This window comes from Sphaeramia orbicularis, chromosome 13 (genome assembly GCF_902148855.1).
Source record: "Sphaeramia orbicularis chromosome 13, fSphaOr1.1, whole genome shotgun sequence".
NCBI lineage: Eukaryota > Metazoa > Chordata > Actinopteri > Kurtiformes > Apogonidae > Sphaeramia > Sphaeramia orbicularis.
The window spans coordinates 26,176,012-26,192,556 of record NC_043969.1 but is presented as its reverse complement, the minus strand read 5'-3'; the positions used below and the strand labels follow the sequence as shown (position 1 = coordinate 26,192,556).

Genomic DNA, 16,545 nt, shown 5'->3' with positions numbered 1-16,545 from the left:
GTAAGAATGCTTAAGTTAATTCTGGGTGTCTTCACGAATATTTTTTCGCAGAGTCCATGAGGGAACACCAAAGGCCATGAGAAGGTTAGAATATCTGATCTTTTTCTTAAACTTAAGCCAAGGTGACAATTTTAGAAAAGGAATGAGCTTAATCTGAGATGTTTTTCTTGCCTAGGCTTGAGGGTCTGGGTGGGGTTGACGTCCAGAGCGAAGATGACCAGGGGACAGACTCAGAACATGACCCCCTCAATTGGCAGCAGCTGGTTGGGCGCGAGGTTCTAGCAAGTCTCAGGCCTCATGAAATCAAGAGACAGGAAGTCATCAACGGTGAGAACATATTGTATTGAAGTGCTTCATTTTGTCCCGCAGGGCTAGGCCTTGAGGGGGCATAAGAAATTATTTAATACAGTCATTATACCATTGGGTGCTGCTAAGTCAAGGATACAGCAATCCTAATCTAACAGTTCAGTAGCTCATCCAGTCATCCAGTGGCAGGCTTATTCCAACAGACCTGATGTCAAATGATGCTTCACACACAGCTCTGAAAAACTAGACACCACAAACCATCAAACAAAGTGAAGCTGCTGGCATTTTCTGGCCAGAATTGTCAGAACAAAGTGGTAAAACGATATTTATCATTAGTAACAATTCTAACATGACAACATTAATAATGATCGCTTACAGTTTTTTATCAATGTAATGGTCATACCCCCAATATAATTACATCTACTTTTGCTTTTAAGATTTTTTGTTCATTCTATCAGTAAAATCATCTGGAAAATATTTCGATGTTTTATTGGTTTACTTAATGTTTCCTCCTTCATATCTCGGTGTTGTATGACATTTTACCATTGTAACTGTTTTGATTGTGCTTCCACCATCTAGCTAATGTGTGTCCTGCTCAGACTATTAAATCTGATGCGTTTACCTCACACTCAGGACCTAAATCATAATTTTAAACTTAAAATAAGTAACAGTTTGGCATTAATTGTGATTCTGATGTAAACTGATAGAGATTAGTTCAAATATAAATTATATTTTTGTGCACATTTGAGAGAAATGTTACAATGTCTAGAATAATTTTGCTCGAACCCATACTGTACAAAAAAATGATAGAATTCAGAGTTCTGTGAACTGTTTTTAGTGTTCTCCTAGTGTTTTACAGAGCTGTCATGCATCATAGCTCCAGTTTTGATTTGAAGAAAAATAGCGATTCATCGTCCAAGTGCTGTGCTGTTTGTGTATCAGTCAGTATGGCTGTATGGAGTGATCCAGCAGCAGAGCTTTAGTTTGAGTCCGACCCAAGTTGCTGTCAAATGTACATCACATTGAGCTGGATAAATTACCTTCCATCTTAACTGAACGTCATGGATTCCCTCTGCAGAATTGTTCTACACAGAACGTGCACATGTGCGAATGCTGAGGGTTTTGGACCACGTCTTCTACCAGAAGCTCTCCAAAGATGCCATCCTGCCTCCCGCTGACATCAAGAACATCTTCCCTAATCTGGAGGAAATTCTACAGTTGCATGGTACAACACCATAATCACACACCACAAACTGTTTTCAAAAGTGTCTGCATGACTGGTGGCAACTCTTTCAAAATGCCTCGAAAGCAAGGTCATGAAAATTTCAGAGCTTAAACTGTATTGAACTGTTAGCCTTTTCATTTCATGTTTCATATCTTACACACGCGTACACACACATATTGGCTGCCCAATGATGACCCTCCTTTTGAATTTCAGTTTCAATATTGGAGCAAATGGCAGCCGTTCGGAAGAGAAATGAGTCTTCGGTAATTGATCAGATAGGAGATGACTTGCTCTCTTGGGTGAGTACAATTGCCCGGCTAAAATTGTATTTCCTCTTTCAAACATTTTCTTGTATTGAATAGATTTCAGGATGACAGATGTGCACAAAGAAATTTAACTATTGCCCAAAATTGCTTTATAACCAGAAAAAGAGTTGACATTGGTGAAATGGCTTTCTTCAGCATCCCAATTATTCACTTTGACATTTCATATGTACAGGAACATGGCTGTGTTATTGTAGTGAATAGAGATGTGGACCTTGGCTGTTTTTACACCAAATTCTGACAAAACCTAACACATAGCAAAAAAAAAAAAAGACAAAAAATCCATCTCTATACATCCATTGCCAGTAACATGGGATTGTATCACAGTAATAGGAAGCAAAAAGAAGTGAAATGGAAGCCAGTTTTACAGTAAATGGTAATGTCAGACAATGCCCCAGATTTGTCTGACAGCTCTGCATCTCAATATCATGTCTGATACATTAGATGTGAGGTAGCCACGTATCAGCTTGTCAAAAACGTCTCTGTGGGGGTTAAATAGGGTAAACGGTCCCCCGGGGGTCCAGGCATCGATCTAGTCTGCATTTATACTTAAGCTGTCTCTGTTGTAAGAACTTAAGCCTGGCCCCCCTTCTGGGCGTTGCTCTTCATTGTAGTAGGTAAAAGCTAGATATTTCAATAGCAACTAGCCCTGACTCTGATCGACTGGTTAACTGAGTCTCTCCTTTTGTTCTCCGTCTTATCCTGGTTTATGTGGCTACAGTTCAGCAGAGGAGAGGAGGAAAAGATCAAGCAGGCAGTGGGGACATTCTGCAGTAACCAGCCTTTTGCTCTGGAGATCATCAAGACCAAACAGAAGAAAGACTCACGGTTTACTTCCTTCATCCAGGTAACAACAAGCCCAGCACAGTCGCCTTATGTAGAATGAAGATCCGGTTTGGTTATTGAACATTTGTTATTCAGATACAACTCTGACTGCTTTAATATAGGTCACATATACTATATATATATATATATATATATATGCAACCTGATCTGTATCTGTTTGATATGTTATCCTATATATAAACTTACACTTTGCTGTAATGGTACATTTTTTCTTTGCTTTGCAGGAGGCAGAGAGTAACAGACTGTGTCGCCGACTGCAGCTTAAGGACATCATTCCTGTAGAGATGCAGAGGCTCACCAAGTACCCCCTGCTGCTGGACAACATTGCCAAATACACAGGTGCTGTAGTGTTGCCTGTTTTCATACATCTTCACTGTAGTTTGTAGACAGTTTTACATATTGCCGTAGTGCGGTGATGTTTAAATGCAAGAATTGCTTCTCTTTGTGTGCACACTTATTTGCATAGTCTTTGAGATAAGGATTAGACGAGCTGTGTTAAAATGTAATAGCTGCATGAAAAGGGGTGTTAGAAAATACTGGTTCTGCAGTATATCACAATATTTCTTTTCACGATACTGTATCGATATTAAAAAGTACTGTATCAATATTTTTAGGTAGTTGTTCAAATGCAGATATGGCAGAGGCTCAATTTTTGTTTTTCTTTTTTGTTTATATTTTATTTATTATTATTTAACATTGTTTTATTAATTAATGGTTATTTGAATCATCCTAAAAGCACTTTTTACTGTCTGAGAGGCAGATGTTAGTTCCCTTGTTGGGAGATAAATAATGTTATAATGTTAGTTATGAACTAATAGAATAGGAACATTTGAGCAGGATCTTAATTTGCAGTGTTTGTAAAACATAATTTAAGTTTTAACATGGGACAATTTTGTGATATAGGCTAGCATTAGATCCTGTTGTGATCAAATAAAAATTTGTTTAGTATTTGTGCATATTTCAGGTGCAATTCAGTTCATGAAGGAAATAATCATTTTAAAAAACCAAACAAAGAAAAAATTGCCTTTTTAACAGTATAATGATATATCGTGATATATCGTATCATGATCCTAGTATTGTGATTTGTATCGTATCGCCAGATTCTTGCCAATACACACCCCTGTGTGTGAATAACATTGGAGGGTGGTACAAAGGTGGGATAATTATGATGGAATTGAATTATGTTTCATCCATGTTGGAATCAAAAATATGTTAATGATGTTTGTATGCATTTTACTGTTTTGTACATCTGTGCAGTTTATAGCTGCTTGAAGTTCCTGCAGTTCAAAAATACAAACCAAAAAAAAAAAAAAAAACCTTCTGGCCTCTTGAGTCATTTTTTTTTTCACTTCAAAGTCAGTTTCACTTCAGTTGCAACTTAATGCTCAGCCGCCCACGGTCTATGTCACAAAAGAGGAAATTATTATCTACTTTTAAAAGCCACTACACATTTATCATCAACCATTCCAGGTGTAGACTGAGTAACATATTAAAGCACATTTCCCTCATTATGCTGTTGCTTCCTGCACCAGTCATTGTGAAACATATTTTGGCAAGAGGTTTTAATTATCTTTGAAACAACAGAATGAATTCTTGTCTCAAGTTCGGCTTCACCACCTCAGCACTTGACCTTCTTCATTTTCCTCTACCTTTCTCTCTTGTGATCCACAAGTCAATGTAATTCTAAATGGATTCCAGATGGAAAATAATTTGCTCATATTGCATGTAACCATAGAAACATGTATTACCGATGCCTTGTTTGCATTTTCTAATCACAGTACTGCAGTACATACAATAGGGAAGTGAAAATGAACTCTCAAGGTAAAAATAAAGAGGATGAAACTGAAGCAAATGAAGTCTTAAGGAAGGCTGTATGTGGCAACATGCCAACCATTAGTGAATTACAGAGACAAATGATGAGATTATCATTTTAATGATCCTGAAGCTGTAACGCACATTTGGGGAAATGTCCTACCCATTATTTGGTCCATCATTTTAGTCTTGGCTGGTCTTTGGGGCTCACACAGAGAGAATGCACTAACAATAAAGTATAACCAGCTATTATGGGATCATAATGCCCCCCTGCTTTATCATAATTTTTGAGAACGATGGTGTGTTAATGAACGGCGGAAATATCAATTTGCCGGACAGCCCCCTGCAGAACTAAGTAGGCTTTACTTCTTATTTAATGTCTTCCAGATAATGCAGCGGAAAAGGACAAAGTGAAGCAGGCGGCTGATTGCTGTAGGAAGATTCTCAATCACGTCAACCAGGCTGTGAAGGAATCTGAGGACAAGCAGGTAGATGGTTTTAAAAATCCCCTTTCATTTTATCCTGTCTCTTAACATTCTTTTCTTCCTCCCCTTCAATCTAAGTGTCAGTCCTTCTTTACTTTCCCTGCCTCGCTACAATTTCTTTTTGCTTTACCTACTTTACTCCCAAGGCAATGGTTTCCCTTTATAGAGGTTACTTCTCCCGCTCACTGTTTCTGTTTCTCTCCATCATCCTGCAGAGGTTGGAGGACTACCAGCGAAGATTGGACCTCTCCTCTCTAAAACAGACAGACAACCCAATGATCCTGGAGCTAAAGGTGAGCTATCGACATGACCCTTTTAGCTTCACTTAAAGCGGTGTTCACTTGCTGTACACCTACGCTGTGAAGTATCTGCTAGAGTAGCTCTCTACAAGTGAAAATCGCTCCACAGACCAGCAGTAGTTATATAAAATATAAGCTCTGCAGTTGTTTTTTTTTTACTTCAGTTTTTTTTTTTTTTTTCTTTATTTTACTAAACAGAACCTGGATCTTACCAAGAGAACGATGGTACATGAGGGACCACTGTCATGGAAAGTGAACAAGGACAAGACCATTGGTTTGTAGTCACCATGTTGGTAGATTTTAAATATTAATGTGTGGCGCATGCAATCCTGCTCATGTGCTTCAAAATTCTCTGCCTTGTCTCCTTTTAGAATTGTACACGCTCCTTTTAGAGGATATCCTTGTTCTGCTGCAGAAACAAGATGAGCGTCTGATCCTTAAGTGTCATAGCAAAAACCTAGCAGGCACAGCGGACACCAAACATATCTTCAGTCCCATCATCAAGCTCAGTACTGTGTTGGTGCGCTCTGTGGCCACAGGTTAGTTAACAGCATTTATGTGTTTGCCTCAGTGAAAACATCTGACATCAGAGAAAATTAACAAAACAAAGCAACCTCTCGAGCTGTCGGCGCTGTGTACAATTTCCTTTCTTTACATCACAAAACCGAGAGGTGGTTGTTGAGCAGAATACTGATTAATCCCACCCAACCCTCCTGTGTTCCTTCTCTCCTACCAGACAACAAGTCTTTCTTTGTCCTCTCCATGTCAGAAAACGGAGCCCAGATCTACGAGCTGATGGCACCCACAGTCTCAGATCAGAGAACGTAAATACCTTTTGACTGGTCGTTCTGTTTTTATGTTCCTCTTGTTAAATGTGCTAATAGCTGTTTTATTTTTATCTTTTCACAAGGTGGCAGCGGCTGATCTGCCAGAGAGCTGAGGCAATGAAAGTCAAACCTCACAGTGTCATACCATTACCTCAGTCCGAGTATGTTCTTTTCTAATCTTTATAACTTTTAATTGGGGAGTTCAGGCTTTTGAGCTTGTTATTAACATTTCCTTTTTTGCTTTTGCCAGTGGAGAGAGAGATGGTGTGGAAATCATTACAGCAGGTGTTTCCAGGCTAACGAGAGACCCAGACCGTACATCCACAGGAAGCACACAGTCCACAGGTAACTGCATGTCTTAAATTATGCTTAACAGCTTCTCTACCTCCACAGTATTTCACATTTCTACCCTATTCCACAGAGTAGATAAACCTTCTGTAATTATACCTCCTCAGATATCTGTAATTATATCTCCACAGAAAAAGAGAGCAGCTCCGCCTCCGGAAGTGCCATGCAGAGTTCTCTGCCAGGGAATAATCCATTTGAAGGGGTTAAGGCAGAGGAAGAAGAGGAAGAGGAAGGTTTTGTGGACCCAGAAATTCCTTATCAAGTGGCTGAGGATGGAAGGGAAGGAGACTCGTTCAACTTGTTTCCCTCCAAAGCAGATGAAGCACTGAAAACATGTAATCACACAGATCAAATGAGCTACATAAACATTCAAATGCTTGTGTCTGTATAGGAAACATGAACACCGTCCTCTGTTTTCTATCCCTCAGTGGCAGCGTTAAAGCAGGTGTTGGTAACCCAGCTGATGTCTCAGGAGGCTGGAGAGCGAACCAAACGCTCCACAGGAGCGCGTCTCCTCAGGACCACCTCTCTGAGGACCCCTGTAGACAGCCGTGCACGGGTGATGGTCCATAACGGCTCAGAAAGGAACCAGACTGAGGACCCAGCTCAGGATCTGGGCTCAGGAGATACAGGCTTCTTTGACTCTCCTGAAGATTATGGTGAGCTTAAACCTCTGATTTTTTTTTTTTTTTGTATCATTTAACGTTAGTGTGCTCATCTGCTTTGAGTCTGAATAGACTCTGCTTAAAGATGAATGACTGATAGATTTCACTTAAAGTTTAGTCTGATCTGTGCTCAGTGTCTCTCCCTGATCTGTAGGAGAGATGTTAAATATCTTTTTTATTCTCTCAGCAGGATATTTAGTCCTGGAGGGTTACGGGGGCCAAGGGGAGAGCAGCACAGATGATGACATCTTGGCATCAACCACAGGGAAGCAGCTAAGCACCTCACAAGGCTGTGCTGCTGATTCTGGCATCAATTTAAGGTTTTCCTCAACGTCACAGGCTGGCAGTCTGTCCTCTTTCAGCAGACAGGTCCTGTCTCACCTTAGAAACCTTCAGGCCAACCTCAATTATCTAAAGGTATTTTGTCCTTCTCACCTTTGTTGAATACATAAACTATGGACCGAAGTATTGGGACATGTTGAATGCAGGTGTTTCTTTTCTAACAGGAGTCTGGGATACAAAACAATAATGACAAACATCATGATGTAATTAGATATTATATAAATATTATTACATTGCATGCTTAGTTTTGTTTAAATTATCTTTGCTTCCAAAATGCCTCAGAGATGATTTTTTACTTAATTTCTCTCAACAGTGATTTTGATTTTTTTAAACTTTAAGAAAATATTGATGTTTATAAATTATATGGACAAAAATAATAGGACACATCATGACTACAGCTCAAAAGATGTCCGGTTCATACTGATTTGAAATATAAACATCAATATTTCCTTAAAGTTCAATGGAAATGTTTCTTCTATGTGAGATGTGAAGAAAGTAGATGGATAGTTGTTGTAGAAAATTATTTACAGTCAGACCAAGAAAAATATTCTACAAATTTAGTGGCAGAACATTTAAAATCATAGTCAAAACAAAATCAATGTTGAGAGAAGTTAAGTAAAAGCCATCTCTGAGGCATTGTGGAAGCAAAACAATTTAAACGAAACTAACCAATGCTATGTAATATTTATCTCAATATAAAACTATATTATGATATTTGTCATTATTGTTTTGTTGCCCAGACTCCTATTAGAAAAGAAACACCTGAATTCAACGTGTCCCAATACTTTGGTCCATATTGTGTATATGTACATAATATTTTTTCCACCAAGACTTTTATTTATGTGCTAATCTGACAAACTTGTTTTTTCTCTTGCAGGAGGTTGAAGCCAAGTATAATAATTTAATACACCAAAGGCCAGAGAGGTCAGCAGCAGACACGGATGGAAACAAAGGTAACTCATTTCATACTCCTGAGTAAATCTAAATGACTGGACTACTGGTGTAATAAGTCCATGTAAATCTGTCACTTCTCTGATCTCCTCTATTCTCTTCCCTAGATAAGAGATAGTGGATGTCCGTGCAGTGGCTTTTGGCTCTGTTCCCAAAGAGGAAGTACCGACTCGTAGTCTGTTCCTGCTTTTTGTGTCCTGGACTTTTCTGGACGTCTTATAAGCTTGTCCTCTCACTGCTGAGCCCCTTTTTTCCATCACCGTCACCCACGGTTGCCACAGAGAATGAGAGACTGAGTGTGAGCAGAAACATTTGAAGAGAGGAGTCATCTTTATGATCCCTCCGTCAGCACAAGGCAATCAGGGAGGTGGGATTGTCCCCCAAACCTCACCCCTCTGCCATCTAACACCCGAGTCCCTATTTTCCCCCAAACTCCCTGCAACAAAGAGAACTTATACCAAAATGTACAAAGATGTGTGTTTAGAATATATATATATGAAACACAAAACAAGAAAAGGAAAATTTTAAGATAATGTATTAAGATTTTTTTTATCCCAAGATGTATTTATTTTCTTTCTTTTCATTTTTTTTAAGTGTTTTCCCACATTGCTTGCATGCTTTTGGCCATGGTGTTATCTTTTTGGCTGCTTTTCCTGCTTCAGTCACACAGGATAGTGTGAGTGTTGAGTGCACGCTAGCCTAGCTGACTCCGATTAAAATGGCAGGAATATAATCAGACTGATAGAGGCCAGAGTTGCACTGGTGATAAAGAGATCCCGACGTGTTCAAACTCTTGAGTTGTGTTCAAGTCTAGAATTTCGGATAAATTCTAGGTGTGGTGTTAACTAGAATGAAGAGTCCAAAGGCTCTGATCTGGTCCTGTTGCATTTCCGTGCTGCCTCTTTCCTCCTCCTTACCGTGAGGGCATGGCATCATGTCTCTCCTCCTCTGCTCCCTTTCTCCTTTGCGTGTAATTCTCCCCTTTTTTTTTCCCTGTGAACACTTATGGGTGTCATCTTCCGCCTCTCCACCACAGCCCAGTGGCTCGTATGCCACACTCTATATGTCATGCTTCCTCAATCTGCCTTTGGGTATCTTGCCCCCTCTCCCCTTCTTCTACAAGGAGCCGTCATGCTCTTTCTGTATCAGCTCCTGACAGAAATGCTGCTTCTTTCTGCTACTGTTGGCGATGCTGATCTGACTGCCTGATATTCTAATAATGTCATGAAGTTCAACATATACTGTACAATGATCAAGTTGGAAGGTTATGCATAACTTTAATAAATAAATGGTGCCATGACACATTCAAAAAGGAAACCCGTGCCTGTTTTGGTTCTTTCAGCTTTTATTTACATTTACACTGAAATTATTAATCACAACATTTAAACTGTATCTCGGTGGTTTCTGATGACCAATTAAACCCGTTACTTGTATAGCATGTATCAAATGACTGTTTGAGTAATGAAAAAATGATTGAAGACCACTTATTCTGTTAGATCACGATGAAAAAGAACGTCAAGGACACCTTGAATATTTGACAGATGACAGATCTGCCAGCCCTGTGCTTGAGTTTTCAAACTCCTGTTAAGATGACTCATTTTTAGCAGAGAGCGAGAAATATGCAGTTACGTGATCAATCTGCAATCTCAAAAAGCCAAGAAGTTGCACCGTAACTGCAGGTTAATCACACCGCTGTCAGTTACTATTACAGAGGTCATCAGCACTGGTCATCATATTTACATCACATATGTCTGCAAATCAGGATAAATCCTGTAATACATGTGCTAATGTCTTGTCTTAACATGTCAGGTGGTATAAATCTTATTGCTGTCGGTTTGCTTCCATGTGCTTATTATTACTGACGTGATGTCACCTTACACATTTTCATGAAGGATTTTACATTGAGAGGAATAATCTGTCACTAAATTATTCTTTATGTTCCTGGGATTCTTAATCTATAAAGACCCAGATCTACTTTTGAGGCACTTTTCAAATTAATTCTTCTCTATATTTAACCTTTTTTATGTGATTTATTACCATTTACTATAATATTATCCTCTGTATTTTGGGTTTTTTCAATGAAAATCAGGTATTGTCCTATATTTAATTTACAGGTCTTGTAGATGTTCATGAAAGCTCAGTTTAAAGTTGAGGGTTATTACATCAGAATCAGAGGAAAATGAGGAAAAAGTGACTTGTTTGCAAAGATATCCATAACAGAATCTAAAAACAAGCATATCCATTTGCTGTCATAAGTCCAACTCCGTGGCTTCTGTATTTTGTGTTGGGTTTTTTGGGGGGGTTTTTTCAGTGAAAATCAGGTATTTTCCTATATTTCATTCACTGATCATGTAGATGTTCAGATTAAAGTTGAGGATTATTATTTCAAAAACAGAAAATTTAACAAAAAGTAACTTTTTCATCAAAATCTATCATTAAGTGAACAAAAACCCAGTGTCTCCATCCAAAGTCATTGATCCAACTCCATGGGTTTTACTGGTGAATCAATGTTGTAGAAGATGACGGTGTTTCCACGTTCACTACGGAGCCTCTGAACGTCCAAATGGGTCATATCTGATGACTATGAAAAGATGACAAACTACATTTTACACCAATTATTTACATGGATTGGTAGAATTAGTGGCTCAGAAATTATTAAACAGTTTTTATTTATGTGTGTTTGTTTGTTTGTTTGTTTGTTTGGATCCCCATTTATCAGTAGATGGTTTTGGTTGCCAGCCACTGTTTGGGTTTTTGGTTTAAGTCTTTTAATAAAGTAACTCAATCCAGGTCATAGATTAATTTAGGGGACATTATACACATATATATCATGAGGTAACTATTTAATCTGTAAATCTATTATTTGATGTTGATAATTTGAGAAGTTGATGTCTAAGACCTCATATTAGCATTAGCCTGTTAGCTTTGTACAGTTTTGGTCCCTATATAAACTCTGTAACTATATTTGGTTGAAATCATATTACAAGAAACTAGTGGCTCCCAAAAATGATGGAAACAGGCTTCATTCTCATAAATATATAGTGCACAGAGGGACTTATGGACATAATAAAACAGTCCACAGGAGGACATGAGCAGCTTATGTCTCTATTTTTATCTTCGTTTGTCCAGGTTTCAGCATTTATTCACATATGCAAAAGCTTTAACATTTGACATTTAAAAGACAACCTCACAAATATAAGAAAACCAAAGTGACTGACACATGAAATACTCTGAAGCCAGTCCAAATACAAAACTCCAGGCTGGACATTTAAACACTGTATAGACTTCTGTGGGCATTTGAGTTTTATCCTCTTAGTTAAACATCTCAAACTTCCTTTTTGACCTTAGCAGATCGGTGCTTTTTGGAGACATCTGGCAGCACTAAATGTCAGTGAGGGAGGTTTTTTTTTTTTTTTTTTTTTTTTTTTTATAATTTTTTTAAAGGAACCATGAAAGAGGTTTGATCAGGATACTGGAGAAGGTAGAGATCATTACCAGCAGGTGGCAAACTTCCACCATTAAACATCAAATTGAGGAGACCCACCCTGAAACCTGCAGTGACATCAGTGTTTTAAATAACCCAAAGTACATATTGATTTTCTAGATAGATTTGACTCTATGCCTGACAAATAATGGACTGAGACATGTTTACCTTCTTGATGAGACAAAGGTGTGGGCAAGAGGATTTTACAGTGTATTATGCAGCATGTGTTGTGACTTTGTCGAGGTTTACTGCTACCTGTAATCGTGGACTCACACTGGTGTTTTGTTTCACTTTTTGAAAGCAAGGAGAAAACGTGTTCTTCCTTTTTCTTACTCTCTCCATCACCGTAAGCTGCAATGAAACACCGAGCAAAGGGAGAGGGAACACAGAGGATATGTTATGTAGAGACAATGGGTATGAATGGGTAAACGGTGAAAAAAGAGCAGGAAAGGAAGATGAATTAAGAGCAATAGAAAAGGAGAGGCAAGGGACAGTGTGATAAAGACACAGGGAAGATGAAGAGAGGACAGGGGGAACGAGAGGGACAGTAATTGATTGTCTCTTTTCTCCACATGCACCTGTCACCAAGCTAATTGGAGTGGTGAAGACAAAGAGGGGAGAGGTGTCAGTCACATCAGAGCCTTTCAGGAGGGCAGTTCATGTCAAGCTCCGATGAGACGAGCCTTTTTCCTTCTCCTCCTCCTCCTCCTCCTCCCCCTCCCTCTCAGCTCTACTCAGATACGCAACAGTGCAGTGAGTCAGGCAAAAAGAAAAAAATTGAAGCTTTATCCTTTGGAGGAATCCAAAATTGGTCCTGTGTAAAACCCAAAGCAAAAACGTACGCTGATGTTTTGTTAATTTCAACCACCACCAGGGTGTTTTTTGTAAGTTGGGTCATTCTTTAAATATAGTATCAAAACAGAGCAGAAAACACACACCCACATGTTTTCAGATACTGATTTGCATACATTTTTGAAGATTCAAGTTGTGGATGTAATGTGTTTTCCTGATACTGTGTACCACCAAATAAAAAAAACTGTGGCAGATGATTAGATTGGAGCGTGTCATTATGGTTTTAGGAGCTTAAATTCAAGATAAGGATGCTTGATTAAAGAACTCACCTTTGACAAGAAACCAAGCAGCAGTATTTTCTGGAAAATGATGTATTTTTCATCCATATTTCCCCAAACAGCTTTTTACAGAACTGAACTTTGGTTCCTATTAAACACGCATTCATGCACATTATATGTGAGCATTTTTTTCTTCCTGTTTCTCATCAGTATGCTAATACATCTACGAGTGCATCCATTACCATTTTGATGCTTCAGGTCTTGTATACAGTATGTAGAGACCTGCAAGTCTATACACATTTCATAGCATCTGCACAGGACCAAATCAAACCCTGTGTTACTGCTTGACTGGTTACTACAGCTGGTGTTGTCATCTAGTCAAGAATTCAATGTCATTGTCAATAGACAATAGAAATAAGGCCTCTACCTATTCACTACACCTCATTTTAGATGTGCACCATTCCATTCATCAGTATTAATCTGTCTGTTTGCAGAGGGATGCACACAAATTTTGCACCCTGAGCTCCTCTTCCTCTTTCCAATATATCGTCAGTCACCAGTTAGATTGGTGTGAGGCCAAATATTCAATTCATTTCAATTCAATTTTATTTGTAGAGCCTTATATCACATCAATGTTTCCTCACAGGGCTTTACAGAATTAGTTTGATATGAAAACAAACAACAGTCAAATAAACAGTAGATGAAGGCATCCCCCATCCTTAAACCCTCCTTCTTGGCATGAAAAAACTCCAAAAACCCAGTGGGAAAAAGAGGAACCTCAGGGAGAACCACAGTGAAGGACAGATCCACTCCCATGGACGGACAGGCTGTAGATGAAACCAGGACTGAGGATGTCCATTTGAGGATGTAGTTCCAGTCTGTAAGAATGCAGTAAGGTGGGGGCACATGAAGGGGTCCATCCAGACTGGTGAGGGCAAGGAGGTCTGGGGTCACAGGTCAGGACAGGGCACAGATGAGTCACTTCAGATCCTGTCATCATTGGGCCCCAGGAGGCTACCACTGAAGTGGGGAAAAAGGACACCAGGTGAATAGTAATGAACAGACCGCATTATCTATATATTGGAAATTGTAAGTACAGACAAAAGTGGCACGTAGTTCCAGAAACATAAGATCGGTCTGGAGTATAATTAGCTAGTTATATTTATCCTTTGCTTCTGCTCAACTTTTTTTTTTTTTTGCAGAGTCACAGTGGGACTGTTTTGCTCTAGAAATAAATCACTGTCTAGTTGCATGGTGCTCATCAAAGATTTGATTATATTTCAAACCGCGGAGGAAACGAACAAAGAAAATAAAGTGGATTGCTCCTCTAAATAGTTAAAGTTGGATTAGAATAAATCATCTGTTCAGATGGTGATTTATAGCTTTGGCTATTCTCTTTTTGGGAGAGAGGAAAGGTGTTTGCAACTGCTTGTCAAGCTAGAAAAATTAGTTTGTTTTTCCCAACCCTCTGTGAGCACTTGTATATATTGTTTAGATTTACATTTAAGAGTCATTACCTTTCAAGTATTAAAATCAACACCTTGAGGCGACATGTAATTTATTTTACTAAGAGCCTGTTTACTGTCAAATACATGTCATACTCAATCAAGGACATCTGGTTATTTGTTGTAACACGGTCACCTCAATTATAACCTGTTTCCCAAATGGAACCCCCTGACCTTATAGGATTGATTTTCATGCTGCACCTCTCCCCCTCCATCGAGCTGAAGCCAATATCAGATGGATTGGACTGAAGATCAATGTGCTCTCCACACTCTGATTAATCCATACCCTCTCTGGAGTAATCACTGTCCCAAGCACAACAATGAGCCAGGTGAGACGTGGAGAGGATGTGTTAAGCTGATGCTCAGAGATGAATGAACTGACTCCTTCAAATGGGAGGAATATGCAAAAGGGTGAGCTGCTGATAGAGCAGAGTCATGCATTCTAAACAAAAAAAAAGGACATGCGAACCTTTTCAGTGGCTGTGGTTATGGGACACTTTATAATCAGCCTTTCCAATAATAAATAGGCACCTGTGGCTTGGCTTGGCGTTAACCCTGTCTAATTATCACACCGCACTTTGATGGAGTATCTGGGTAAAAAGCTTCAGGCAGGCCAGCTGGCAACGGGCTTCCCCCCCGTTCAGTCTGCTGTGAAAGAGAAACCGGAGAGAGAGAGTGGCGTGCAGGCGTTGAGCTGCTGAGCTGTGACCTGGGACCGCACCCGGGCTTAACGCACCTCAGAGCCACGGCAGAAATCAATGGCGCTCTTGGCAGACGTGCTTGTGCTGATTTTGGTGACCATCACTGGAGAGGTGCACAGATGCTGCTACTGCTGCCAGGTTAGTCGGACAAAGTGTCTGATTTAGTGTCCAATGCATAAACAGAAAGAGGGGGTGCAAAAAGGAAGGAATAAATAAATAAATAAATGAAAGAGAGAGAGAGAGAGAGATGAAAGAGAAAGAGCAAGATGTTTAAGGCTTAAGTGGGTTGATAGACATATGGCTGGAGTCAGCTGCTCTGTGTTCTCCTTCGGGCATGTGATCGCTCCTCAGTTTCTGAATGTGACAAGGATGAATGGAGACTGCTCTCTCCTCCTGATGCTGGGTTTGGTTGAGAGGAGAAATTGATTAGTTATTTATCATCCTTAATATATAGCTGCCACAATCAAGGCACACATGGGAGACAGTGATTCAAAACTTAACACCAATCCTTTCTACCTGCAAATACCTGTACCTTACACGTTTAATAGCTGGAAATGCAGCCCAGAAGCAGAGGCATGTTATTGTTGTATAATTCTTCCTGTGGCATCCTCTCATATCTAATTCCTCCTTGTACAAGTTATGAATCACTAAATGATGAGTCACAGGAATAATTGTTTCTACCTCTAAAACCTTTTATTTTCTTTCTTTTTACGTGGAGTGCACATAGCCTTCTTAATGGTGTTATCATTCCTGGTGAGCGTGTACAATATAAAACAGCTTTTGCGGTAGTCTTGAAAACCTCTATCCATAATTACAACATGCTGTCCTTTTATGAGTTGCTGATGCCCCACCGCTGGCTAGGTTTATGTTTAAAGCATGAGCATGAATTTTACATGAGCTTTGAAGCTGAAATGGTTTGTTTTACATTGACAGTATTTGTACACAGTGAATTAGAAAAAAGGCTTCAATCTTGAGGTGTAAGCAAGTAAAATTCAGACTTTCTAGATAGGTACAAGGGAAGCTCTTCAACGGACCAGAATGGAATTTTCCTTCCATTCATAAAAGTAAATATTGTGTAAAGTAGAAAAAAAATACTGTGCATCGAGAGAACTCTTCTGAACACACCTAACCTCATCTGATTTTCTATTCTCACCCTGTTGAAAGAAGTACAAATAAATAAAATAATATCTATACTGTTATGAAAACCAAGGGGGGGTTTCTACAGAATCTGAGAATCTATTGAAGTTCAGCATCTACAGTCGTGGAAAAAATTCTTAGACCATCAAAAGTCATCACAAACAATGGCTATGCAATCAAGTACTAACTTCTGTGTGTATCGTGTAACTAAAACAGACA

General features: G+C 39.2%; 1 protein-coding gene across 3 annotated transcripts in view; it reads left to right on the top strand.

The window, feature by feature from the left end:
• arhgef12a (Rho guanine nucleotide exchange factor (GEF) 12a) overlaps nucleotides 1–9,746 on the top strand; it is a 39,904-nt gene extending 30,158 nt beyond the window's left edge. For 2 of the 3 annotated variants that reach the window (XM_030151672.1, XM_030151670.1), the window contains 18 exons: nucleotides 52–84; nucleotides 176–327; nucleotides 1,385–1,531; nucleotides 1,745–1,830; nucleotides 2,576–2,701; nucleotides 2,925–3,039; nucleotides 4,900–5,000; nucleotides 5,213–5,290; nucleotides 5,495–5,570; nucleotides 5,668–5,835; nucleotides 6,033–6,120; nucleotides 6,207–6,284; nucleotides 6,374–6,468; nucleotides 6,603–6,806; nucleotides 6,900–7,130; nucleotides 7,324–7,553; nucleotides 8,356–8,431; nucleotides 8,537–9,746. In XM_030151672.1, the coding sequence (XP_030007532.1) occupies nucleotides 52–84; nucleotides 176–327; nucleotides 1,385–1,531; nucleotides 1,745–1,830; nucleotides 2,576–2,701; nucleotides 2,925–3,039; nucleotides 4,900–5,000; nucleotides 5,213–5,290; nucleotides 5,495–5,570; nucleotides 5,668–5,835; nucleotides 6,033–6,120; nucleotides 6,207–6,284; nucleotides 6,374–6,468; nucleotides 6,603–6,806; nucleotides 6,900–7,130; nucleotides 7,324–7,553; nucleotides 8,356–8,431; nucleotides 8,537–8,547 (2,095 nt within the window). In that variant the 3' untranslated portion in view covers nucleotides 8,548–9,746. The remainder of the gene's footprint in view (nucleotides 1–51; nucleotides 85–175; nucleotides 328–1,384; nucleotides 1,532–1,744; nucleotides 1,831–2,575; nucleotides 2,702–2,924; nucleotides 3,040–4,899; nucleotides 5,001–5,212; nucleotides 5,291–5,494; nucleotides 5,571–5,667; nucleotides 5,836–6,032; nucleotides 6,121–6,206; nucleotides 6,285–6,373; nucleotides 6,469–6,602; nucleotides 6,807–6,899; nucleotides 7,131–7,323; nucleotides 7,554–8,355; nucleotides 8,432–8,536) is intronic. The other variant, XM_030151671.1, reaches the window with a different exon arrangement.
• The last annotated feature ends 6,799 nt before the right edge of the window (nucleotides 9,747–16,545 follow it).